At 41.9% G+C, this 27,948-nt stretch overlaps 1 protein-coding gene and 1 long non-coding RNA gene across 2 annotated transcripts in view; one reads left to right on the top strand and one right to left on the bottom strand.

Moving 5' to 3' along the window:
- LOC108899700 (A disintegrin and metalloproteinase with thrombospondin motifs 9-like) overlaps nt 1-27,948 on the bottom strand; it is a 43,308-nt gene that overhangs the window by 10,076 nt on the left and 5,284 nt on the right. Inside the window, 27 exon segments of the mRNA XM_018700308.2 lie at nt 1,332-1,508; nt 3,731-3,901; nt 8,866-9,006; nt 9,008-9,043; nt 9,341-9,502; nt 10,557-10,802; nt 12,757-12,924; nt 13,006-13,113; nt 15,231-15,350; nt 16,233-16,394; nt 17,209-17,373; nt 17,495-17,705; nt 17,819-17,945; nt 19,025-19,154; nt 19,419-19,585; nt 20,690-20,785; nt 20,979-21,096; nt 22,037-22,173; nt 22,279-22,460; nt 22,830-22,975; nt 23,980-24,084; nt 24,695-24,836; nt 25,513-25,659; nt 26,923-27,028; nt 27,191-27,231; nt 27,484-27,608; nt 27,714-27,797. Of these exon segments, the coding sequence (XP_018555824.1) occupies nt 1,332-1,508; nt 3,731-3,901; nt 8,866-9,006; nt 9,008-9,043; nt 9,341-9,502; nt 10,557-10,802; nt 12,757-12,924; nt 13,006-13,113; nt 15,231-15,350; nt 16,233-16,394; nt 17,209-17,373; nt 17,495-17,705; nt 17,819-17,945; nt 19,025-19,154; nt 19,419-19,585; nt 20,690-20,785; nt 20,979-21,096; nt 22,037-22,173; nt 22,279-22,460; nt 22,830-22,975; nt 23,980-24,084; nt 24,695-24,836; nt 25,513-25,659; nt 26,923-27,028; nt 27,191-27,231; nt 27,484-27,608; nt 27,714-27,797 (3,720 nt within the window).
- On the top strand, nt 1,389-2,574 carry LOC108899701 (uncharacterized). Its single transcript, XR_001963599.2, has 3 exons — nt 1,389-1,523; nt 2,151-2,263; nt 2,380-2,574. It is a non-coding gene; the product is annotated as an uncharacterized LOC108899701 (long non-coding RNA).

Genomic DNA, 27,948 nt, shown 5'->3' with positions numbered 1-27,948 from the left:
GTTTCAGTATGTTTTTGGTAATACTAATGATAGATAAAGCTATGAGTGAAAATATTTTGATGCAACAGGCAAGTTATGCCTGTAGCGTATAGCAGTACTTCTGGTTTGAGAAGTCAGTTTAAGTATATAAATCACATAACTAGTACCAGGTGAACTGCTGTAATTACCTCCAGCTGTTAATTGGGACACCCAGGCAGGGAGCTCCAAACACTTCTCCAGACTAATTAGACTCTCCTTTCAGAAGAGACATTTCATGCTGATCGGTGACCCAGATTTAACATCACTTGAACACAGTTAAGAAGAAAACTCCTTCTGCAGCTGCTAGCTCTAATGATCTCAACTCTCAACAAGGATCTGTAGCCTCTGGCCTATAGAAAATTGCTGAGTACTGCTCGGCAGGAATGCACCCATTCAGTATAGCCCAGGTATGACTGCAACCATGTATTAAGCAAAAGACTCTTTCACTTGAAGTGCTCCCAAAATGTGAGCAGATGATAGACAGATAATTATACTCATACAGACTACAAATAGATATTCTTTTCACTATTCATATCCATAAACAAGACTTGATAACATTTAATAGTATAGATTGATATCAAATCAGATTTGATTGACAGTGGCCTGGCAACTGGAGCAAACAACCCAACAACTTTGAAAGTTTAAATTCAAATGTTGCGAGTCGTGATGGACGTACATGGCATTACCTGTTTTGCAACTGGGACCTTCCCACTTCAAAAACCATTGAGAAGAACACACCCTCAAATAAACAGACAAATAATACAGATACATCTCCTATGTTATTATAAGAAATAACCAAAGGAGTTACAACTTTTGATAGAAAACAGTCTCTGTGCTTATGTAGGACCACATCCCTCATAAAAAGAAGCTGACTGAGAAAATGGGCTTTGAGGGCCTTTAATCTGACTGTTTAAAGTAGCAGCAACAGGCTTTTAAAAGTTTAGATAATTAACAGTCATTTCTCAGAGGTGTGCTGATTTAACTTAACTTATATTTACATGACTTTTTCAGTGGCTTCCAAAAAAAACAATCCATTTTAACAGCGAGGCTTCGGCTTAGTTGGAAAAAAAAAAGAAGAAAAAGCCTGATCATCTGATTTTCATCAGGGGCATGCAGCAGCTCGCCTCCTCCCCTCCCCTCTGGCCTCATGACAACAGTGCCTCCGACTGAGGCATCAACTCATACTTCACCAGATATGACAAAGCAAACTCATCCTCGCCCGGTTTAGACACACTTGTTTCGGCACACACACACACACACACACGCACGCACGCACACAGGTTACAGCTGTTTTCTGGGCTTCCTCAGCTTACCGCCTGCCAGTCTCCTTCTTTCCACCGGTACCGGGAGGGACAATCGGCGACCCGGCAGCTCTGGCTGGACGGCGGTCTGGAACGCTGGGAGCAGCCGGTCTCCAGTGGGCTCCGTCGGTCTCCAACCTGGCAGAACACCTCTCGTCGCTGGACGCCGTCGCCACATGACGCTGAACACTGAAAGCAGGACAGGTAAGAGCTCATTCAACCCTTATTATACGTTTAATCCTATTGTATATGTGTAAAAAGATCAGTCACCGTTATAGTCCCGTTACATTGTAACCATCGCGAGACGCAATATGGTAACATTATTCCTACGTAGTTGGCTACCTGCGGTAGTCTGTTTTATTTTGATATGGTATGAAGATATACCACTTAAGGAAACTATGCATTTTATTTGATTTATATTGTAATTTATTGATTTACTGATATCACTTTGAGTCCTTTTCCTTTTTAAAAACTTATTAAGCTGATATGCTCACTTCTTTTTTCTAACTGTAGCTCATATTAAATAAGATGCTCATATGTACCTGTAGATGTTTATATTAATGTCTTTTGCATTATAGTATGAATCATTTCCAACACATGCATATGATAGGGTATTATTAAGGACATGTATGATGTTTAAATAACTACATCCAAGCCTCCATGTTCTTTCCTAAACCTATGGTTGATACAGAAATAAATATTTATATTGTTATTCACAGAAAAGTGAGGAAACATAAAGTAGGAGCCCAGAAAGCATAGTTTTCTTAAACTGTGTCTAAGCTACAGCAGCAATGTTTTTCGTGAAAGTGTGTCCTTTCCGCTGTAATACAGAACACATTCCTGCAGAGAACACAAAGGATGAGAGAAGGATGGAGAATCTGTTTTGCTTTATGCCAATTCTGTTCAGCTGCTATAGACTCACCCATGACGGAAACAATCACCCGGTATAAGCCATGCATGCATGTTTACTTTTTGGCTCAAAAACTTTGTGTTACTACTTTAGAGAATAATATTTTGCAGTAACATGTTTTTGTCTTTTCTTTTGGTCTTTTTCAAACAGAGGTGCTGTTGATGACTGCTGGTGATCTGCACAACAAGCAAATTACATAATATCTACATAGCAACTGTAAATGTATATAGATTTGAAGTAGGGGGGGGCTGAGATACAGTACATCGTGACAAAGAGTAAAGATGAAACAAAGTTTTTCCTATATGTTTGTGTGTGTAAATGACAATGAATGAGAGACTACCATCACACAGCGACTGCTCGTGTTTTTTTCAGGTTTTTAAGGCAATGAGAAACACGTCCGGATGATCAAGCAGTGGTGAGATCAGATGACTGGACTGGAACCTTAAGATCTCTTAAGATCTCTGCCTGAATCTACATACAAATCAATCCGTCACAGGAATTTACAACACGTCCTTTAACATGTGACACGATTCAGTGTATGTTATCTGTCCTGACATCTTTGCAGTTGAACCACTAGGCAGCCTGTTGCACCATGGGTAATCATGCTGTATTTGTCTAAGAGCCTCGTGTGGAGTGTGATTTTCTCCTGGCGTGCGTCCTGCTGCCCAGCTGTTTAGAGCAGACGCACATCCTCCCTGACGTATGGAGCACAGATGTTGCTCTGTGCTCGGACTCTGGGCCAGTGGGGTGAATTCAGAGAAAGAGGACATGAGAAAAAAGATAGAGATAGAGAGAGAGAGAGAGAGAGAGAGAGAGAGAGAGAGAGAGAGAGAACAGAGACATGGGGAGTAAACTGAGGGAGAGAAAAAAGGAGTAAGCGCAGGGGAGGCTCTCCAGCTGCCCAGGTGCACTTTGTGAGTAGTGGTGATGACGTTAGTGAATTGGCTCTTTAGTAGGGCTTTCAAAGACAAAACCAACATGTGGTTTCCATTGGGGAGGCAGCAGAAGATAGGGAGAAAAAAAAAAAGTGAAAGAGGGCTTGAAAGAAAAAGTGATAAGTGGAGGAAAGAGCAACAGGGACAGGGAGGATAAAAGAGGCATAGATGAGAGAAAATATAGAGATGAGAGGGGTAGATTTACTGGACGTCAGATCAAAGAGGGGTGCACGTCCCTCCTGTTGTCCTACTTACTGTACTGTGGTGTCACAGTCCCAGCATCACTCTACCTCAGACCTCTGCTTGCAGCCGCCCCCTAGGCCTGTGCTGCAAACCCCAGCAAACTGCCATGTGATGTGTAAAAAGCACCCTGCCCTAGTTAGCGGCCTGGCATGGTGCATAAACACAGTCAGGTTTAGCTGCAGATGTTTTCACACATATGTGCGTACTTGCCTGCAAGCTGATAAGCATTAAAGTGGAATGAGAAGGGGAAAAAAAAAAAAGTCTGGCAGCGTGAGAACAAGAGTGGTAGAAGAGTGTTTTACAGCAGGGTCAGAGAGTCCTACCTCTCCCCAGTTGCCAGTATTCCACTTTGGGCATCGTCCACCTCGGCAGCGCTTCTGCGTGCTAGGCTTGGGGGACAGGTGCTGGCAGTTTTCCTCCGGGACTGGGCGGCCTGACCCGGTCACACAGCTCACCTTGCGGGACTTGAACCCTCTTCCACAGGAGGCCGAACACTGCAAGATGTCAGAGGAAAGAAGGAGTTAAATAGAAAGGTTTGTTCTGTGTAAACACTATAAACCAATGAAATTCAGTGGGTGGATGTTTTTGTTTGTCCTTTTTTTTTGTCCAGCATTGTTCAAGTCAAATAATATTAATGGGATTCATAATGCACATGATATGTTGAATGTCAGATTTAATTGAATCTCAATCTGCGTGAAAAAAATAGATGAATGCAAGACGTAATTCCACGTGGGTAGCTAGTCCAATGGCAAAGCGTGCCCGATTGCCCCGGCAGCAGTTTGTTTCACCTCCGGGTTCACGGAGTTACTGAAAGTCTAACTCAATTTGACAGGCAGAGACACACACACACACACACACACACACACAGAATTACAGGAGGGAGTGGAGAAGGGCTGGACTGTGCTCGGATAATCAAAGGGGGCGTTGCATGTGGGGATGGATGGGAAGCGACAGGCTCAGAGTTGAACGAGTACGTGGCCCAGCGTGCGGTGCTGTCCTGACCAGCAAGGGACTGTGCTGGACAGGAACATGCTGTGACCTCTCACCTCATTCAGGGGAGGAGGAAGGGTAGGGGGGCCTCATGAAGGGAGGGGCTAATAAAATGCTTATTCTCCTTTTTAAATCTAGGCACCATTCGCATTTCAGTTTGTTTTGTAATACACTAGATTTATCTGAATTACTTGTGTTGTCAGTGGATCGTCCATTTATTCACCAATAAAGACAAAAAAATGATGATTCCGATTTGTTTTTTGGCCAAAGAAATAAAGAAAATGACTCACATCGACATTGTGTGATCTCTTGTGCAGATTTTCTGTTTAAGTTTGAATAAAAATGACAATGACTGTGTTTCTTATATCTTCTATATGAAAAGTGGGATAGCGCTTCCCATGATGAATCGTAAGTGGCTTCATGGTTGTAATAAGTCACAGACAGTTCTCCAAATGTCAAATACCGCCATTGACTGCAACAGCATCGCATTTTAATGTTTTTGCCTGGCATTAAGACAAAATACGGTAACATGTTTGTTTTAGATGAACTTTGGAGAGTAACTGGGTCATCATGGGTAGCTGGGTAGAGATTCAGATCATTACAAGCATTTATAGTCCCAAGCAGTCTTCCAGACTGTTCTGTTCAAATGTCACATCGTTCCTCGAAAGTTTTATATACATTTTTACAAGGACTTTCCTGCTGTTGTACCATGCTGAAATGCCCCCAGAATACCTTGGGAACCAGCACATGCAGACCAAATAAAACCACCATGTGTTTTATCCACCCCCCTATGCAGGGTTCATTAACTTTGCCCACAAGTTCTCTGGGTTTCTGTAATTATCCAGAACAGTGCACTAATAGAAACATCACTGCTTGCACACACTTGACCTTAACATTTCCGATCATATAAGGAAAAGTAAGCAACATTTTATTTACGTCACATAACGCTACATGCATTGTTGATAATGTCAGCCACTGATCTGTATGAACCAACTAAATGCGTTTCAGAGGATGATTGCAATCCTTGGAGTTTCAGACACAAAATGCATCATTCAAATACAACTTTATTTACAAAAGTTTTGGTCCACGCTATGTGACATTCCCGCACCCCTTCCGAAATACACCACTTTCCATAGTCAGTACAGTTTTTGGGAATCCTATTGAACTCCTCTTTTTTGTTTTGTTTTATTATCCCTGGATCACAGGCAATTTCCCAGAAGTCTGTCTGTGCTGACGGGATGAACCAGGAAGGGGCCCATACCCAGATCAAACGAGACCCTTGACCTGCCAATACACCACTGCATTGTCTTGCTGAAGCCCCCCCCGCCCCTTTGGAGTCACTGTCACTGGCCCCCATATTGGTACACTGTCATCAACCCACATTAGACCAGAGTAGAGGGGCCTGACAGAAAGGAGCAAAGGGCGCTGGCAACTTTATAGCCAAGCACGCGTCACCAGGCGTCCCAGAGAAAAGCCGCCAGGGTAGGCATTAAGAGTGAATGAACACAGTAAATGAGATGGGAGGTATAGTGAGGCACTGTCACCCAGGACAAAGATTTACCTTGATGGAAAGAGCTTTGAACTCCTGACACAGACGGTAAAAGCAGGGTCGCTGAAAGAGGTCAGCAGGGGCCCTGACCACATAAAATAACAAGGATATTGCTCAGTGATTTGTGCATTTTCATTCAGGAAAAACACCCCATTGAAAGGACTGGCCGGGAGGAATGCTTTACAAGCCATTTGCCAGGCATCGCTTTTTAAATCTTTTAGCAAAAGTCAAAAGGTAAAACACTAAATAATATAGAACATATCTTCTTCCACAAACACACTGTAATTAGCATAAAGCTGGAGTTGGTAATTTTGAGTTCATTTAAGATAAATGTTGTTAAAGGTTGGTGCTTGCATGAGTCATCTCCATTGCTGATGTTTTTGGACAACCAGATACCAGTTGTTTGTTTGTTCGCTTTTTCTTAGTTTACTTTGACAGTGGCCTGCTCACTGCATGTGGGTTTGTTCAAGTAAGAATGAAAAAAGCCTTTGATGGTACCTCTACTTCACTTTAATCGTAACCTTTTCTGGAAATGAACAGAAATCCAACAAATCCATAAAAAATTAAATATTGACATAACATTATAATGAAGTAACAATAAATACAAGTAATTACATAAATATACAGAAATCTTCTTGAAACACAGACTAATACTGCCATTTGTGAATAAGAGACATACAATATACTTATTTCAAGAGCCTGTTGATATGGTGTTCATGCTGTACTGCTATTTGCAACAAGCAGTTGACCGCAAGAAGTTAAACTGCTAAGACTGAAAAATGAAACTAATAATGGGGATGTGCTGTGTTAAAACTGTGTTCAACTTTCACGGATTCAGCCTAGATTTGATTTTATGCTGCCTAACAATCACACATGTGGGAATCATTGCAAGCAATAGCTCTCGTTAGTAAATAATGTGTGGTAAAAACGTACCCGCCACTGTGTTAACAGGCCCTTAAAATAAGGTGTGATGTCAGTACAGACATTTATGACCAAGAGGAGTCAACTGGGTGGGCTGCAGCCAAAAGGTGCCCCTAACCACAGATTCTGGATCAGTTTGCACGGTCCTGAAAAGAATGGTGAGCACAACAAGGTGGGAAATGACACACACCCCGGATCTGTGTTTAGGGCCATCAACTGCACTGGATAGCCTCAACAACTCATGCTTAATCTTAGCCAGCCAAAAATCCCTCCAGTGCAAGGGAGAGAAAGATACGGCAGGGGGGCAATCATAACAGAGACTGAGGTAGACACATTAGGTTGGCTCAGAGTAAGAGCTCTGGATACAAAACACTATTAACTTCCCCTGTGGTCACAGGTGTCACGTGTTCAAAATACAACATTTTAACAGCCCATTCTCTTAAAGGTTGAGCAAGTAGTTTGATGGACATTCAAAGACAATTCAACATTATTTCATCAAATCTGTGATACACTTTGTATTTAGCTGATCAATCTGATCAATCCACTAACTGCTCATGGAAAGAAATAAAACATAGAGAAAAGGCAGCATCAAAAAGCAATGTGCCACGATAAACACCTAACCGACCAAAAATGTGATGGTTCATTTTTGATATTTAGATCTTATTATCTCCCTTGTTTGGCCAAAGCACCACTGTAGTGTAGGTTATCATAGTTGAATGGCTAGTTGAGTTGTGTTTTGTTCCAAGTGAGGTATTGTTGAGCATAGCATATTTAGCAACTCCAAGTACTTACTGTACAAAGCAAACATTAACTAACACAATATAAATACACTCATATCAAGCACCTTTGGAGCAGAGAGCTTAAACCTATTGTTTGGCACACTAAAGAAATCTGGGTCAAAACCCTCTGCCAAACTGGAATACAATGGCTATTAGTTCTAATTACCACAAACTCTGCGAGACACTTTATTTTACAGTGCTAGTACAGCTGCTGTTTGTTGGTGTTTACTACTGATACTGGACGTTTCAGGAACTTTTGAGTCAACATTTTCATGTTTCAATATCAATGTCATTTAGGGGCAACGCCGGTGTTGGTTTCATAACAGAGGGTAAATGCATAAACTGTAAAATAAAGTGTCTAAAAAAAATTAGTAACTTCTCTATAAAACCACATGTGCCTTGAGACAAATTGAATTCTTGATACAATAGCCATTTCAAAGATGTATATAGTACAAAGATGTATAATATAGTACACAGCCCATATACAGTCCTATGTAAGTTGGTGCTTTTAATGCTCAGAACAGAACACCAAACTATATTGTGTAGCACCACATATTAAGAGATTATGGGCCATTCTTTGGATAATAAAAGAACAAGGCATCGTACTGTATATTCCTGATATACAAAAACATTCATCAGTATTTGCATATGAACAACGATTGGCTAAATGTGCGAATACAAAGAGCTAAGACACAAAATAAATCACTTTTTAAAGTTAATGCTATATACAAAAGATAAAAAGGAAAAAATATCTTAATAAATTATCTTTAAAAACAATATTTTACAAAACTAACTTTGATTGTGATACAAAGTGATCCTGAATTTTTCAAATACTAGTACAAGGCTCATCAACAGTTTTATGGTAACTAGGACTGACAAAAAAAATGTTCTTGTGGTCACAGCTGTCACTGAAGCATTTTGTAATGTTGTACTTTTTTTGGCATATTGCAAGTGAGCGTATCTTTGCCATTTAAGTGCAACAGAAATTCAGTTTCCAATTGTCTTGAGGAAACGTTGACCAATCGCAGGCACCAGAGAAGGAACATGAAGTGGAGGGGGTTAAAAGTAAAAGAAGAAAAGCGGGAGTGTAAATTCTCCAGTGCAAAAGCACCAAGTCATCCTGCCCCTTTAAGACTGTTTGTGAAAGAGTAAGACTACAGGTGTTTGAAAAAATATGAGGATGAAAAAACAAGATATAGAATATTTTTTATGAGCGTACCGAGCTCCATGGGTCTGTGCTCCAGTGGGGGCTAGACGGGCATGGCTGAGTATTGCACTGCTCACGATCTGGTGGCTTGTCATGGATCTCGCAGCTCAGATCATTGAAACGCTCGCCGTTTGGACGCTGACACACCACCAAGCCTCGTCTTTATCCCTCCTCCGCATGGCTTGGTGCACTGAAGACAGCAGGAGGAGAGGTTGTGTTTTACAAATGGGCATTAGGAAACGTGTGAGGAAAAGACAAGGGACGTTTTTTCACATAAAATTTTGTGTGAAGCATAGAGAATGTCTTAACTTCTCATGCATTTTCAAACTTCCACACTGAACAACTTCTATATCCAAGTCATTATTCAAAAACAGATGAGCATCTAAGAGTTTACAGTTTTCTCTCTAGGCTAAAAAAGTATCTGTCTTAGAGACTCAAGAGCCATGGTAAACTGTAATGATGTGCAGTAAAGTGGTGTCTGCCTTACCTCTCCCCAGTTGCCATAGATCCACTGTGGACATGGCCCTGACTCGCAGGATCGTTGCTCATTGGGCCGGGTGCGATCCTCACAACTGTTGGCAGGGTAGCCGTTCTCATCCTGGCACACTACTACACGCCGCTGGAAACCTCCTGCGCATGTGCTGGAGCACTGTTGTTACAAAGAGAGCAGAGTGTGCACAGTCAAATAGATGGTTCTCACAAATAGATGCTCAGTGTATAGGTGTGAATGAGTCCCAGGGGGACATACTGTATATTATTTACATTTCATTTCGACATGATGAAGCATAAAAACACACCAATGTAAAACTGTCAGCTGCAAAGTATTAAATAAGCACATCTTTGTGTACATAGAAAAATCACTGGTCGGTTAATTGAATCCACATATTTTAGGAATAAATATGCTGTACACAATATATACTACGTGCACACAGCACACATTCTCATAAAAATTCACACAACATAGTAAGAGACATCTCAAGTCAAATGAATGACAATGTCTGCTGTCTGCTGCTATACTAAAATACATATCCTCAGGACAGAGGAAGGAAGAGCTTTGATCACTTCCCAGAATTATTTAAAGGTCGAAGTTATTTTTGGACAGACATTATCACTAACCCAGTTTTAAAAAACAGCTGAACAATACAAAGAAAGAGATTCGCAGGAGGGGGGAGCCTGTAGCTCTTGGATCACGCTATCCTGGTGTGTTACATCACATTGGCTAAGGCCTTGTCTTAAAAAGGGTTACAGGGGCTTGGAGAACTGAGCCTCACTTCATGAGCATCAAAGTCTGCATCAGGTTACAAAACACACTGTAGGAAAATAACTGGTTCACAAACTTTTGTTGAGTTAGATGAGGATCTGCACTACTCTGAAGTCTCTACAGTGGACAAAACTGGTTAGCTTAGCACAAAGACTGGAAACGGGGCAAACTGGCTAGCAGCTAGCCTTGCTCTGTCCAAAGTTCACAAATTACATCTACAGGGACCTCTGAAGCTCACTAACATCAGTGTTCATATTATCTCCTGTTTGCTAAATCTGTTTAAAAAAACAGTTTGATCTAATGTTGTGCACTTCAGTCTAACCTCACTAAGGCAGAGCATCATTTCAATGCTAAGAGCACAATATTTCAAATGTCAGTCCACAGAGAATGGTCGTTGACCACTATAAAGTGATGCTGCTATGTGTACAATAAAATGCCTCACCGCGCCCCAGGGTCCGGTCCGCCATTGATGGGATTGGCTACGGGGCAGGTTGTTCCTGCCGCCGGCGTTTGGTGAGGACGGCAAAGATCGAGAGTCACTGGAGCGGGACGGGCATTGAGACATGGCACAGTCCTGCTCTGTGGTAGGACGATCGTCTGGGTCACACTCACTAGCATTCACTTCTTGGTCGTTGATGACGCACAGTACCTGCCGTGTCGTCTTCCCCTGGCCACAGGTCACTGAGCACTGAAAACACACACACAAAGACACATGGATAAAGATATCGGTCATCAGTTTAAATGAATGCAAATACATATCTGCATGCAAAAAAACATTTTATTTTTTTCCTTTCTATCTGTCTTCATCTCTTTATTCATTTCTTTTTTCTTTTTCTCCAGATATTGAATGACCTTACAAAATAAACTCACACTCAATTTAGTGAGGTGTTGAGCACATATCCAGCTGTTTGACACTCAACTGAAAAACAACCCCACAGCTTGCTGAAGGCCAAAACCAGAGGCAACCAGCAGAGCAGTGATAACTATATACAGATGAAATCTGATGCTTCCAAAACCAAAATGCTCTACTCTTCAGCTCAGCTTTTAAAAACTGACTAGGAATTTTGCAGACAAAGAAATGACACGGCACATCCTAACCAACATCCAAGACCAACTGAAAGCAAGTCTGACTAGGTGTCGAGGATGACGACACAGCTCTCATCCATTTAATCATGGCATGTCAGCAAATGGCCATGGCCTCGGTAGTCGGCTGACAATGCAGCTTGCACCAAGTCCACACCTCTTTTTTAGGAAAATAACACAAACCCTAATGGTGTCTCGCTCAGCTCTTCCTCAGCAGAGTCCACTCTCTTCTTGCATAAGATCATTTATCATACTTATGCAACAGCCGTCTTCTCTAAAACCTTGCTTAGGATTACACTGTCCAGAGGTTTACACTGTTCTGTCACAATGTTATGGATTTAACGAGTATAGATACTGTAAGAAGGTTTTACATACATAAAGTTGGTGTATATGATGTGACACTAAATGAAGCTGTTGGATAACATGTTATAACAGGCTGTACAGGCCCCGAGAACAATAACAAAAATCTGTCATATTGGAGTGTTCTGACACTGCAAGATAAAGGCAATTTTACTTTAGGTTAGTAAATCGAGAGAGAGAGAGAGAGAGAGAGAAAGAGAAGGAGAAAGAGAAAGAGAGAGAGAGGGAGCAAGTGTGTGTGTGTGGCTAGGGTAGGCCTCTGAAATCTTTTTTGGCCTTCCGATGAACTATTTCCTTTTTGGGGGTCAATGAGTGTCTTTGGCTTGGTGGTATATGCGTGGGTGTGTATGCATGTGTGTGTGTGTGTGTCTGTGTGTGTGTATGGTGACCAGACCTGCAGTCTGGCTGTACTGTATCACCAGGACTCTGATGAGAAACATCTGTAAACAAGACTGGAGCCCCTCACTGCAGCCCCTTGCATCTCCCAGCTCCACAAACTTGTGCCTCAGTCAAACTCACTCTCTCTCACACAAGCACACATACACACATTGGTCCTCCTTTAGTTGTGAGGACATAATGCATTCTCTAGCTCATTACCCTAATCTAAACCTAATTCTAACCTTTAACCCTAAAAAAAAAAAGCCCTAACTCTCAAACAGCAAACTGAAGTTGTGAGGACCAGACAAAATGTCCTCAAAACAATGATTTGGAACAAAAATTTGTCTACACAACCACAGAAAGACATGTACTGCTTCTCTAGCCTCATTCCAGCCCTCCTCCAGACTGCCATACACACTTGTCTTCCAGCTGCAACCCTGTCTCCACATCCCTGCTCTCACATCTACATAGCGTGTGCAGACACTAATTGTCAGCGTAGGTGAAAAATAATACAGAATATACTGGAATAAATAAACCTTGCAGGAAGGAAAACATCTGGATGGCAAATATTGATGATACAATTTAGGTTAATCATAGTGCTGTCTGTCACCCTAATGAGATGCAGATCTGAGGGGAAATGCTTAATGATTCAGCAGGAAAACTTTTTCTCCAAATTTCCACTTATTCCAAACTGTGTGTCTCTACAGCAATGCCTGAGCTTATATACATTTACAGCAGCTTAACACTGTAAATTTTCAAATAATGTTTGACAACTTGTCAGATATGACTGAATAAATGATGATGACGGGTGGTTTTCTTACCACTGTCCATTCCAGCACTTTCCACTGTCCGCAGGCCACTGCTGAGCACACTTCTCTGGCAGGGGGTTTTGGTAGGTGGGCGCATGCCGACTCCTCTGCCACACCACCCTGGTTGTCACGGCAACTCACATAGCGCATCCGTGTCCCTTTGCCGCAGCTGGCAGTACACTGGTGTGCGGACGAGAGAGGTTAAGAAACTGGCAACCAAGAAAAAGACAAATGGATTGAAGATAAGACGGGACAACCAACCTGGGTCCAGGAACCAAACCGCCACTGGGTTTTGTGGCCCTGGTGGGAGGGGACTTTGGTCCCTGGGGGAACGGGGTGGCTGCTGGGACACTGAGCCAGTTCACAGTCCTGTGGAAGGGAGGACACATACACCCATTCATGCAGTGATTAACAAAATGAATATACTGTAACAACATCTGTCCCTGACCACAAAATACCATGAATATCAGAGATAGCTCCTCTGACATGGGACAGTCATTAACAACTTAAACTATATTCCTTCAGCTCTAAGTTTGAGAGCAGTTGTGTTTCCCATCAACCCTTTCCCCCCACCTTACCAAAACAACATTAACAGGGTCCGCCCTGTCAGTTCAAACTATGGATTGTGGCAGTAAGCCACTCAGCATAAAGCCCTGATCCCTGTCATAACAGGTCATAGTGGAGTGGTATTCAGGGCTCCAATGCCCATGCTGGCGTGGTTGTAAACCCCACCCCTAATCCACCCCCTTGTCCCTCACCTTCCGCCCTTTCCTCGCCCCCCCGTCCCAATGCCCTCTGGTGCCCTCTGACCCCCAGTCTCTAGGAATGAGGGCCTTAATCAGGTCGCACAGGATCTGAGCAGGCTCCACATTCCACACTCTGCCACCTAACAGCAACAAATACGCCTCATGGCAACACTTAAAGTAGCTCTATGCACACTTGATGTCAGTCATATTTCAAATATATAAACCAATAAAATATGACTGATGATTTTGTGATAATCTTGTAAGTGTGTATACTACAGCTTTAGAGTTTTTACAAATTATATAATAGCTCCAGAAAGTGTTTAGAACTGTTCAGCCTTTCTCCAATCTATGTGAGGCAGGCAAAACATCTCTTGCCTCCACCTCTCTCCTCCTTGTTCTCAGGCAGACCTCCATCCATCTAGCTGTCCATCATTTTCTAAGCCTCGCCTGGTGGCTGCTGGTGGTGGGACAGGCGGCCTGGTGGCCCACTTCATGGCTGGCTGGTTAGAATCACAACGAGGTGGGGCGACTGCTTCAGGGTCACTGGCTCTGCCGGCCCAGGCACCGGAATTAAGAGCCGCTTCGACTAGAGTGGGGCCTCATCCTGAGTCTGCACGCTCAGCCCTCTGAAATGGGTTTACACCCCATGCTGACCAAACAAAACTCTCATTCAGCTCAAAATAGGTTTCTTTGATTTTCTGTGCCCCTTTGTGTTTGTGTGGAAAAGTTCACAGATGCAGAAACAGATTTAGGCCTAGTCCACACGTACACAGGTATTCTTTAAAACTAAGCCTTTTCTCTGGGTTTTAGCCTTATGTCCATACGCAAAATGAACCTTCTGCAGAACTCCCTCCAGGGTGAAGATGTTCAAAAATTTAGTTTTCAGTGTTGACCTGTTAACTGGGAAAAAGTTTTCGGCTCTGACACAACATTGTTAGCCAACCAGAACTAGTAATAACTTTTTTTCAGGTTTCTAATTGACCAAAATGGCTTCACAGTTCGAGTTACAGCATTGCCTGTAGGCCTGGAATGCTCTTAACAGCGTTTGACAGTATTTTTTAATGAGGGAGAAAACCACCATTTTAATAAATACCAATGTACATGTAGATAAGGCCTTAGACAACATAAACAATTGCACGTGTAAACCTGAGCAAGTGAAATATTGCACTAAGTCTGCATTACCATTAGGTGGAGGAGACCAAACATGTGAAACTGTAGAATGACTATTCAACTAATCTGCTTTAAATACCTATTTAAAGATTTAAATTAAGAATAAATACTTATAAGACAAAGATGACATCTGCCAGACTTGAACGGTCTCTTACATAATGAAAACTGAATATTCTGAAGAATAACTCTGTAGGGTCATCCTGCAACATTTGGGCTTTAAGGGATTCTGTCTGAGAGCTGTGTGCCTCTATGTGGGAACCGTGAGGCCGATATCACCTTCCCCTCTGACTTTCCCTCTAGACCAAACTAGACAGCATAGCTTTATTGAGACCAGGTGGAAATGAAATGTGTGTGTTTATCCGTGTCTGTTTTGAGTGTTAGTCTGCATGAACATGAATGCTTTCTTCTCTCCTCATAATATGAATCAGTTTAAGACTCAACCATGGAACAACTGTTGCTGTTACAGTGATGAAGAGACAAAGAGCCAGTGGGAAGTTGAGAAGTAAAACAAAGATGTTAGAGAGAAGGAGAAAAGATACAAAAAAGGAAGGAAGGTACTGCTCTCCTTACCTGGGTGTCAGTGGGTCGGGTGGCAGCGTTACATTCAGTGTCATCCATGACAGCACCATAAGAACCAACCACACACTTAACCGCTCGCATCTGGTAGCCTGGCCCACACGAGGTAGTGCACTGGGTTCAAAAAAGGGAAAAAAGGAGTGGTGGGGGAACATCAGCAACAGAGGCCAAAGACCAAACTGAGAAAAAGGCAAAGAAGGAAATCGAAAAGCAGACAGCTCATCCTGAGCATGAAAAAACTGTAAACCAGACTTAATAAAGACTTCTTTTACCCTCCACTCCCCTGACAAACATCCTCTGACCCAAGTTTCAAGCAGATTAGATTCTAAAAAGTCCAATTCATGAAGAGCCCTAGCTTATATACATTGCATTGTCCTTTTCCACTGTAGCCAAGTCAGAGGGTACTACCCCACGTTCTCTTCTGCCTCACTGCCTCCAGTGAAACAGGGTCAAACTTGTGTGGCGGCAACTTCAACTACCATTTGACCACGCTTCATTAAACAACTTCAAATATACCTTAACATGCCCATATCCTCTGATGGGGGGCACAAAAACATCTCACATTTTTGGGTGTTCAGTTCTCTGTGCACACACACACGAGGCAGAGCATACACACACACAGACACCATGTACTGTCTGCCTAAAAATCTAGCATTGTGAAGAACACACCCACCCATATTTTGTATATTTATTTTTGCAGGATGTGCTCAGCATCTAAATAAGCAAAAGAGAAAAGGAGGAGCTTAGCTTATCTGTGTCCTCTCCTAGGAATTCATCAGAGATGTATGTCAGCCCCGCTCTTGCTTCCCATCAATATACATATGTACATGTATATGATACAGCAATTAGCTGTTCTATAAACTGATTTTTCAACATTATCTGTCCATCAGCTGTACTACTGTGTCAACACTAACCCCACAAATGATCTTGCTGGAACAATTTTCAACAGCCTCAAAGGGTTCAGCAGTGTCTACTGTGTACAGGGAGGTGACTCACCTGTCCCCAAGGTCCAACCTGCCAAGAGGCACACTCCTGCTGCTGGCACGTCTGCACCGACTCAGGTTTAGATGAGCCACAAAAGCGATCATCTAGACGGTCCTCACCAAACTGACACCACGTCTGACGGTGCTTGTAGCCTTTCCCACATGTCACGAGGCACTGACAGGAAAATATTTCAGGTTTAGTTCATACACAGTTTGTATACAGTATAGTACATTAACACTGGTTGTTATTATCCAGTGAGCTTGCTGGAATATAAGTTAATGAGGAAGATCACTTGGTCTAGTGTAGAGTGGGATATGCAGATTTCAAAACAAATGGTGGTTATTAGAAACCAAAAAACGGGGCAAGTGTGTTTATTTATGTGAGTACAGTGTACACAGTATGTATACACTAAAGTGTGGGTATCTGCATTTAGCTGCACCACATGGGAGATTTAAAATATTCCTGGAATGTGGCCCAAAGCTTTGCAAGCTCCTTGCTCTACAATGTCTAACCTGTACAAGAGTTAAGTACAATCTTACCCTGCAATCACCAATTTCCCAACACTCACTGTAGTGGAAGGAGGGGAGTAACTCTTCCAAAGCTGAGACATGCAGCATCAACACTGAGATTTTACATTTGACCCAGATCATTGCTCGCTTACAACTCCAATATTTACACTAGAGTCTGTTTCTCTCTAAACTGAGTTAACCCAGCTACATAAACAGCAGCATGAGGAGGTTTTCCTCACAGATAAATGCATATTTACAAGCTTTATGTAACTATATGTTTTAACAGTAATTCACTGATGAAATAATCATTATTCCTCTCAGGTGTTTCTTTTCTATGTATATGAAGTAGAAACATTTTAAGGTAAACATTCAGTATATGTGTGATCACTTCCTTTATACAGATCACTACATGTGACCAGTAGATATCAGACTGGTCTACCTTTAAGGGTAAAGAGAATACAATAAGATACTGAACTGACCTCAGACCAGTCACCAGTCTTCCATTGTGGACAGAGGAATTCATTGCAGGGTTGGACGGTCAGCTTGTCCCTTTGACTGCATTTGCTCTCATCGCCGCCAGCCTCAGCTGCCTTTCGACACACTGCCCCTCGACGGCGGGTTCCCCCACCACAGCTCTTGGAGCACTGCAGTAGAAACGTTTGAACATCAGCAAGTGTAAACACTTATACACAACCCATGATAAACTTTGACAAACATATGGGTTATGCTCACACACAAAGCCCACGCTTTTTACAACAATCTTACCTCTGACCAAGGCGAGTACTCCCAGCCACCCGGGTTACAGTCTCCATGGCAGCCTTCTTTGTCATCAGGTTTGCGCTGGCCGCTACAGTAGCGGTCGTCAACCTTCTGGGTCTTGCCATCTGTGCGGCTGATTTTGGCACAATATATTTCCAGAGTACGATATCCCAGACCGCACTGAGCTGTGCACTCACTCTTACGGGCCACATGCCACCTGCATCAAAAGTGATGGGGTAAAGTCTTGGCAGTACTTTTAAATGAAGTGAAGAAAGATTTGTTGATTGGTTCACACAGGGACTAAAGGTTGGTTAAACTGGTAAAACAAACCTGAGTTCACATTCAGTGTTGCAAGGCTCAGTGATGACAGCAGGTCTGGCTGTACCGTGACACCTCTGGTCTGACACAACCACCCTGTCTGATTCTCTGCTACAGAGAATCTTCCGCTTTCGCTCTCCTATGAAGACACAGTGATGCAGGTTTGAACAACAGGTGAATTTTTTAAAAAGTCGCTCTTAAAATTCTTAAGCACAATATATCAAACAAAGCAGCAATATTGCACCAACAGCTGTATTTTTTGTTACCTTTATGTAATTTATTTTTTAATTGTTTCATATTTATGCTTGCAGAAACTTTTCTCCCTGTGTACATTGTTCTTTAACAAGAAATTTACAAGGGAGTACACAGTAATTCATGATGGAGTCACAATCCAGGGTTTCTTAACTTCATACTCAAATGTAACTTCACTATCTTCCACAGCCTGACCTTAGCTTCTTTAAGATCCTGTAAGTAGTTATCTGATTCACCGCAGCAGCTTGCTCAAGCACAATATAGATCATCATAGCATCACTATGAATACCAGCAGCAATGTATGTGTGTGCTTCACCTTGGCTCTTGTGTTGACATCCCTGCACTGAATCACAGTGCAACTACTGTACAGTAGGGGAGAGAGATTTAAACCTCATGTGGCTGAAGGAAATAGATTCTCTATCAGTACCTCATGTTACTAAGTTTTGCAGCTCTGTGCTATGAGAGTTTAGTGTGTCCCAGACTGGCAGAAAAGCCATATAAATCAGAGGTGCTCAGGCCATTACATGTTAGCTGTTTATCCTGCTGTGTGAACTCGTTGGATTCTATTTGGAATTTACTGTTGGTTGTTCAAGCAGGGCAGTGTCAAAATGTGGAGAGAGAGATTCTCAAAAAAAGTGTTTGAGTCATAACACATAACAGGTTTTTGAGTTTACCTGCAATCCACCTCTGCACACCCACACACTCTGACATATCCACAGTCATGCCAAAGAAGGTAATCTGCCACAGCATACTATGAAGTTGAACTTTAATCACTTGTTCCAAGCCTATATGTCTAGCATGGGCTTGTCAAATTTAGCCAGACAATCTGCTCTCCCCTATGCCTCTGGCGCAGTGGTTCCCATGTCTCCTCTCTCTGTTCCATCTCATCCCTGCACTCCCCACTCCATTTATCACTGACCACTCCCATCACTTCACCCTGCCAACCCACTTGTGCCTCCCCCTCACCTTGGCACAGGCGGCTGCACTCCTGCCAGGGGCCATAGGCATCCCAGAAGAACTGCTGAGGTTTGTCCTCTATAGGGATGTTAAAGGAATACCTGACATCTGGGTTGTAAAGGTTCCCCACAGACAGCACCTGGGAAAAATACAGGCAATGTGATATGTTTTATAACACAGTAATATTATGCGTTTTTAACATCACAGACTGTCCACATCTTCCAAGGTAAAAGTAAAAACATTTAGAGGTCAAGCCTGCAGAGGCATTCAAGTTCGTGCATTCAAAATATCATGTAAGTTATCATTTAAGCGTCATACTGTAGGTTTCATTCATGCCACTGCCTCTAAAGTAGTCTAGCTTTGCATTGCCTGCATAGAATACTAAGCCATCATGACAGTTTACCTGGACAATGATCTCCTCTTCAATACGGTCAGTACAGTTGATCCTCTCAATGATGTGGTCAGAGCCACTGTACTCGATGACGGCATTTCCTACTTTGATTTCCCTTTTGAACATGCTGACCACAAACTCTCCATTAAGCAGGAACTCTCCACGGCTATTTGATATGGCTGTAGGAAGACAGAAAACAACAGTCACCAATGTGCTTGATCCCACTGAAACAGAGGACCAGCATGAGTGGTATTACATGTAAAATCAAACAATTGAACAAATGAAAAAAAGGTGAAAGATTTTGTGAAGATTACTGCTCCTATGACTCTAACCAGATAAAATAAACAAAACAAAACAACAGTTTTAAAATAAATAAACAAAATAATAGTTTGTTTTTGCATGTAACAGGACAGCTTGGCAACACTGTGACTAAGATTTTCATTTACAGTAAGGCACGTGCAGAAGGCAGCAATAAAGCCTTATTGGGCTAAAATAATCCTCTGCTCCTGGAGAAGTCCCATCCAGGGGCATCCTGTTCTGTTCAACAGTCAGTCTGCTGCACTCCTTCACCCTAATGCGATTATGGAGCTAATTTCCTGCCTTTACTTTCCTCGCCATTTCACACATTACACTAATATGACCGCGGAGAGCGGCTCTCATTCCGGCAAAATCGTCCCCACTTTGGGCCCCTAATAACTGTGCCCATAACACAAATACATACAAATACACAGACACAACTGAAAAACTATATTCCGAAGTCTGCATGGTGACATATAATCAAGCATATAGGCGAACAAACACACGAAGAGAATGAAAGAAGAAAAACAACAATAACAAGACTTGCTGACATACACTTGTTGACCTTGATGGAATGGTACCCAGAGGGCTATCTGAGCTCAAGTATTAGCATGCTCGTGGCAACAAGAAATGTACACTAATAGCTGACAAAACAGCCATATCCAGAATGACAGGCATACCGTATGAAACAGAAAGACACACGTACAGAACCAAAGAAAACACACACACCCACTGTACGCACATGCACAAAACACAAAAGCTTATAAACTAACTGACCTTGCTGGAATGGTACCCACAGGCCTAGTTCTGGCACATTAACTTGTTAGCATGCACACTAAATGCCAACTCCTCTGCAGTGCATGACTACTCTAAAATCTGAACACTGTCAGGCAGGCAGAGATGAAACATGCAGGTCAAAAAGAATTATCAGCAGCATATTGCAAAACAGAAACAGTTTCTTTAAAACAAAATTCTGAATGTCTTACCGAGGTAGTTGTCATCCTCCGGTTTCCCTGAGTAGCTGTGTTGACGCACATCTATATTTGTAGCACCACTGGGTATTCGCACCACTTCATTATAGCCTGCAAATGGCGTAAGTAGTGTGTCTAAATCATTAATATACCAAGCACAGTGCCTACACTAACAGGAGAGCGCCACTGTCAATGTTATTTATTCTGACGACTAAGCACAGGTCAAAATGTGTTTAAAGCAATGTAACATTTGCTAGAAGTGAAATGAGAGTATAATAAGGCTGTAGCTCAGGCTGTAGCTCACCATAGCGGACAATGTTGAAGGTGCCTGCCACAGTTTTGCAGGAAGAGTTGTCACCTCCGCACACGCCACATTTGTCCCTCCTGGCTTTAGAGTTCAGTACATGGTCACAGCCAGCTTGCTGCTCAGTTAAGAGGTAGGAGGGAGTGATAGATAACATATAAGATGACAGCAGTAATATACATAGTAGGAAAGGGAAAAAAAGGGGGGGGAAAGTGGAGGACAAGTTTGAAAAGAAAGGAAGAAGATGGATGGAGGATAAATGTGAGAAAGTGACGAGGGGTTAAATGCAGATAAAATGACAATGCACTGGTAGGCTAAAAAAACAGGGATGTCAGACTAATTTTTCAAAACAAAATAAAATAGTTTCTTCAGCTAACACAACCACAATGGTAACATGTCATAGAAATGGTCTTCTATTGGCCATTACTTCTTTATTTCCTTATGAAAAAATGATCATGAAAGAAAGAATCCCAAACCCACTGACCCTTGAAATAGTTACATAAGAACTTATTGAGTTACAGCCATGTCACTGACAATCCATCTGAAATAAATTTCCTTCAAAACCCCACACTGGTAATGGCATGAGCTGTTCCGCTTGCAAATGGTTATAGTGAGAGACATTTTTGATTTTCTATCAAGGATGAAGAGCTTAGCTTTAGTTCAACAGCACGGATCAAAATCCACTTGCCAAGGCCAGAAGGGAAACTTACTGAACCACAATCTAACCAGAACACTGTGTGTGGTTCAAAGTGTACACAGAGCAACCCACTTCTTCTTTCAAGAAGCATATTGATGTGTATAGTATGTTAGTAATCAAGCTTTCACACTAAAAATCTATTTGTCACAGGGGTGCGGGGTATAAACACAGTCTGGTTTGGCAAAGGATGCTTTTTGAAAATATTTGCTGTAAGGATGGAGACAGGATTATATTCACTCTAAAGGGTCATTGTGCAAGAATGGTCACCATTAGAAACTGTTTGATACTAAACTTAGATGTACATATGATTTTGAACCATAGAACTGAATGTTTGAAAGTTAATAAGTGTTGAGCAGCTCACCCTGCACAGGCCCTGGACACAGATGTCGTTGGTATCAGGTCCACACGGCGTGCCATCAATGACCCTGTCCCTGAGCTGATAGTAGGCCGTGCTGCCTGCCACCCTGCAGAACAGCTTACACCTGTCCTTCATCAAGACTAACAGGTGAGGCAAGAGGAGACACACATGTCCATTAATCATTAGCGAAAAGGGGCTGATAGAAGGAGCCAGTACAATGCCAGTGACTAAACAAAAAGACTCACTTCCGCTGTACTTGGGCACCCAGCGAACATTAGGAGGTAGACCGTTGATGTTGAAGTGCCTGCCATCAAAAGCAGCACATTGCTCCTCCCTGAAGTCCTTCTTCTGCTTGGAGCAGGGCTCAGAGTTACAGGAGCGAAACTTCATCCGGCGACCAACACAATACATTCCTCCATTCCTAGGCCTGGGTAGTGAAACCACAGAAGTGAGTGAACAATTATTGGTCTAATTTACAAAATATTTTAAGTAGATGCTTTAGTAAGTATTCTTCTCTTGCTGCCTACTTGTAGAGATTCATTTTCATCATGCACCATTCTTTTATATCTGTCTGTTAAACCACAATGAAAGGCAACATTCAAGGGGACTCAGTGATCTCTTTATTTACCAGGAAACAACCCTGGAAGATCTGCCATCTGAGAGCCTGTCTTGATGAACACTAGCTATGGAAAGAATTCCCTTAAGGAAGATTGATCTATGGAACATTGACTTTGGCAGCTAAGATGGAGACAAGGTCCACTAGGCATGCATGACTACAAAGAGAGGGACTGCTCACACGGGTCGGTTGCATTCGCGCACAGCGATCTTGATGCCCCCACCGCATGTCCGCGAACAGGTACCAAAGGGGCTCCAAACTCCCCATGCCCCCTCCACAGGTGTGGCATCATGCTCTTTGGCTATACACAGGCCATGTTTGCAGTGCTGCAATGGGAAAACAGGAGAAAAGAAAGATGAACAGATGAAAAAAAAGAGCAAGATTAGGGGCAAAGGGAGAAATTGAGGTAAGTGAAAGAGAGAAAATATTAAGACAGAGGAAAAAGAAAAAAAAAAAGGCACAGGAACAGACAGGGAACACATGAAATCTTATCCATGAAATTGGCAACACATCTATCTGCTCTTCCGTGCTTTGATGATAATCTGGGAGAAATTATACAGTGAAGCGAATGGAAAAAGAGTAACCCAAAAAGACATTTCATGGCTGTGTCCGGCTGGACAGAAGACAAGAAAACGTCATACACAAAGTCAATAAATACATCTCAGCTCATAACAGGAGGATAACCTTACACTGTTTAACAAATAGACTCCAGCTTAAGCGTTTTAGTGTGGTGCACTCTGGCGTGGCATGGGATGAGAGGTTGGTATAAACATGAAAAGGTTTTAACATGTGTGTGCGTATCTTTGGACTTTGTCGCTTTCATGTCCTCTCAGTCTTAGTGGCAGGAAGGAAGGGGTTAGTGAGAAAGTCCTAATTAAAAGCTACACTAAGACAGTTGCCTAGAAAGCACAACTTCACGCCACCTACTTACATGCAAACCATGTGCAACTACTAATGTTTACTCGTGTGTCAATGGCGAGCTGATTTTTGGCAAATGCTTAAAAACTTGTTTTCTTTTGTCATTTTCCACTTCGAATTAAAAAGCCTGTGAACAATTTAATGGTCATGAGTCACTGGAAAAGTTGAAAGATCAAAACAAGGAAGTGCGGTGAGGATTGTCAGATGATAACATAGAACCATATGAAACCATAATGTAATGGATAAAAATGTGGCATTCCCATGGAGTATCAAAAAGCTTCAGTTTTTTCCTTTACACATTCATCCCAAACTTTTGTTCTAATAAAACACAATTCAATTCCATATTTCCTGTGTCTGAATTTTTTTTTATTATATATATTTTTTAAAGTCTTCATTTCCACATGACACTAACCTTTCCGGGGGAGCAGTCAGTGCCGTCTGCCCACGGCATGTGCTGGGTCCTGCATCCCTGCTGGGCACCCTCTGGACTGGTACACCACAGCCTTCGACACTGAGTCTAATAAATACACAAACACACAGAGACATATACATTAAGTGTTAACCCTGAGATTCCAGACTAACAAAACTTTTAGACAACCAGAACAAACCGGGGCACATAAATGTCATGTTAAATAACCCCCCTGTAGACAACTGTTATTGTATGGACTCAAGCTGGCAGACATCCAATTTATCACACATTATCAAACATTATGCCAGAAGGTGTCTCCATATACTAAATTTGCTGCGTCAGCAATCTCATTAGCCAGGTGTTTCTCAGCCAGTCACTAACATTACCTACCTTTTTTACAGTGCCAGGTGTCACACATATTTTGGAGACATTTCTGCACTATTACTTTAAAGCTAGCACTATTACTTTAGCAAGATAAATATACAATAGCTCAATGGTTTGATGTGACAATTAGAGCCTGATTCCATATTTCCTCCTATTCATGTCTCAAGGAGATATTAACAGAATTAAAATTAAATTTAAAAAGTTAAATACAGTGAGTGACTTTAAAGTTTTCGGCTGAGGAACTATGCAGCACATAATCACAACACAACAAACTTCTCTCGGAGAACCACATGTGCAATGTGACAGTTAAGCTTCACACACAGACTCCACTCACCATATAAGGGCACACCTGCGTTCCCGGCCCAAATATCAATTCACACTGTTTATTGACATTGTATATCCGCCCAGGCAGCTGCTGCGACAGACTGTATGGCCTAGAAACGGGCTCGTCGAGCAAGCATTCGCCATATCCTGTGCTATTAAGAAATAAAAATAAAATGACTTAAAGAAAAAAAGAGAAAAACAAGAGACACAGACAGAAAACACACTCAGTACAGCCAGAGAGGTCATTTTTTCGTACATATCTAGAGCCCCTACTGTACAGACTGCTTACACTGTATCTTGACAGGTTTCTGTTTATATTCAGTCAGCTATATGTAGTAAGTGGTATTGATGTTGGGAGTGGGGCAATGCAGGGAGACCTTTGGATAGTTGGGGTTATGGAAAGGGATTCTGGATAGTTGCCAGATATTCTCCCATTTATTCTTTCCTACAGAAGATGTTCCCTGGTTTTTTGAGGAGTCTTTGGAAGAGATGAGACGAGAGGCCGCAACAGCTCTGAGAAATAATGATAAAATGTTTGGCTGTTGCACCTAAAACTGCAGAAAACTGCTTTCAATATGCATGAACTCCACTCTGTGTGTGTGTTTATGTGTTTAAAGAAACATTTTCTTGATATCTCTCTGATACAGTTCTTAAATTCAGCATTTTAAAAAGATATTTGGCCAGAGCTTTTGAGGTTGTGTTTACCTAATCATTCTAATATCTCATTTTGGGCTGTCAGAGCTGACTCCAGAACAGTAGAAACATCGTCTACGTGATCTAATCCCCATGCATGTTCAGAACAATGCTGAAGAAAAGAGTATGACATACTCGAGGAACTCTGTGATGTACTTCCTGCTACACTTGGACCACATCCAAGGGTTTGTGTTGTAGTTAAGCGTGGGAGCCATCACATGTTGCTGAATTTTAACTCCATCCTCCTTACATTTGTTACTGTCATCATGAGGCATGTTGAACCTAGCAGAGAAAGCAGAAAAACATGCTCAGGTATTATACAAAATATTACATTAACAGACAAGCTGGGAGGGTTTAAAGAAAGGCTTTCTCATAATAATTTCTGCTGGTTGTAGTTTATATGACGCAAATGTACAGCTCAGTAAAACCACAGCTTGGCTGAAATAAATGTAACAAAAGTCAGTGTCGTGGTGAGGAATGCCTCTATATTGTTTCTGGCGAGGTCTTCAAAGTTTTAATATATTATCATAACAACCTTGTCTATGTCTGTTCAACATAACATAACTTATGTCAGACAGACATAGACAAGACTCAAATTGAAAAGTAGTAGTTTTTTGTACTTAATGTATTTCATTTGCTTGACCATATGTTTTTAATGTAAACACTGATTCTATATTTCCGCTGTCACTGGGTTATTGGCTTTGGGAAACTCATTCAAGGTTGCAGTTGAAACTAATGCAGAGTGTTTATATTGCCTGCCTGTGGGGAGTTTGGAAAGACACCAGCACAATATTAAATTATACGAATATTGGGCAATAGATATAGCAAGAGTTAGATGTGAAAATCAGAGCACAATGAGTATAAGGGAAGCATTCAAGCTCCTGCAGGGTGAACAAATACAATCCCGGTTGGTGGTGGACAGGTACAGAAACACACACACAGTCCTTCCTGTGACTGCTCAGCCCCCCACCTGACAGGTACCATGTAACACTGAGCTCTGGGACTAAGCAGCCGTCAAGCATGTCATCATCGCTTGATGCGGATAAACATGGAATTCAACAGTCCTACCTTTTGTTTAGTGGTTAGAAAGAGCATTTGTTAGAGATGATGAGGGCTGTTAAGGTCTGTAACAGTCGCCAGTATAGCAGGCTAACCCCCCTCAGCTCTGGTTAGCTCAGGACTTTGGACAATGCAGTTTACTGAAGGTCAGTGGCCAGCAACCAGTGGTTTTACTTAAATTCTGAGAATTGAATAACAGACTTTTTTCTCTTTCCCTCCCAAATGAAAGACAGGCAAAATAACAAGAGATGTGATCAGATACAAACAAAAGCATCAGAAATACTGAGAAAGGAAGAAGGAATGTACAGTTGTTGTGTGTTCCAAATATGCAAGGATTCCTTGATCTCAATCTACTGGTTAGGCATGTGTGGACTCTTAGAAGGACTTTTGAAACTCTACCAAATCTCACTGAAGCCAAAACTTTCACTTAGTAGGAGTGATGACAGTAGTTGAGGTAAACAACCAGTGAAGACATGCTGTACTCACACATGGCCAAGTTCATGAGCAATAGTGAAAGCAGTGCTGAGTCCATTGTCCTCACTGATGCTGCAGCTCCTGTATGGATCGCACACTGTGCCCAACTCTGCAAGTCCTAAACAACAACAGACTCACTTCAGTTTTCCTGATTAACGCCATCACTGCTTTCCATTAGCATCATTATAATCAGCAACACATCAAGTATGAAAGAGTTTTTGGTTTTGGTGGTCTATCAACCTATCTCTTAAAAACAAAACAAAACAAAAAAAACACTTACCTAAGGTGTCACACTTATCTCTTGCTCTGCAGATGTCCTGCCTGTGGTGAAGACAGAGATAATAGGTCATGGTCAGTGGCACGAAACAAAAGAGCATTTCCCCAACCTTCAGGGTACTCTCCTTATTCAGATTCACTTTTAAACAGCAGTTCCATTCATCGGGCATCTGGACCCCATTTGATCCAAGCCTTTGATGCAACTAATTCTCCCAGAATTTATATACAGTACTTATTACAGGAACATTTGGTTCACTGGATATTTAGAGGACTTGAGAATCTGTTAAAATCTTGTACCGGGTGATGAGGATGGCAGTGTCGTGATGGGAATGGTGGTTGTCATCCAGGATGTTCTGACTCTGCTGCCAAATGCAGAAGTTCTTTAAAGTGGTCTGTGCATTAAATGAAATGACTGGACCATCCTGAGAAACAAACAAAAATAATAACAGATGTCATTTAACTGATAAGCATGTCCATCACATTCTTGTTAGTGAGTATAAAGTCTAAAGCAAATGTAGTATTCTTACCAGCTCGTTGTTTATTATGACTAACTTTACAATTACAATGTGAATCAAGTTGCCAATGCTGGGGTCCTTATAGATGGAAGACACCTGAGTAAAGGAAACAAAACAACCTCAAACCTCTGAATAAAAACATTCTGAAAGTAAGACTAGCTTAATATGTTATAATATTTTCATTTATTTAAGCTGAAGCCAGCTAAAATGTGACACAGTATAGATTTTTTCTGACTCTATCATGGAC

This window comes from Lates calcarifer, linkage group LG12, assembly GCF_001640805.2.
Source record: "Lates calcarifer isolate ASB-BC8 linkage group LG12, TLL_Latcal_v3, whole genome shotgun sequence".
NCBI lineage: Eukaryota > Metazoa > Chordata > Actinopteri > Centropomidae > Lates > Lates calcarifer.
The sequence above is the reverse complement of the archived record's forward strand: the minus strand, read 5'-3'. Positions and strand labels throughout refer to the sequence as shown.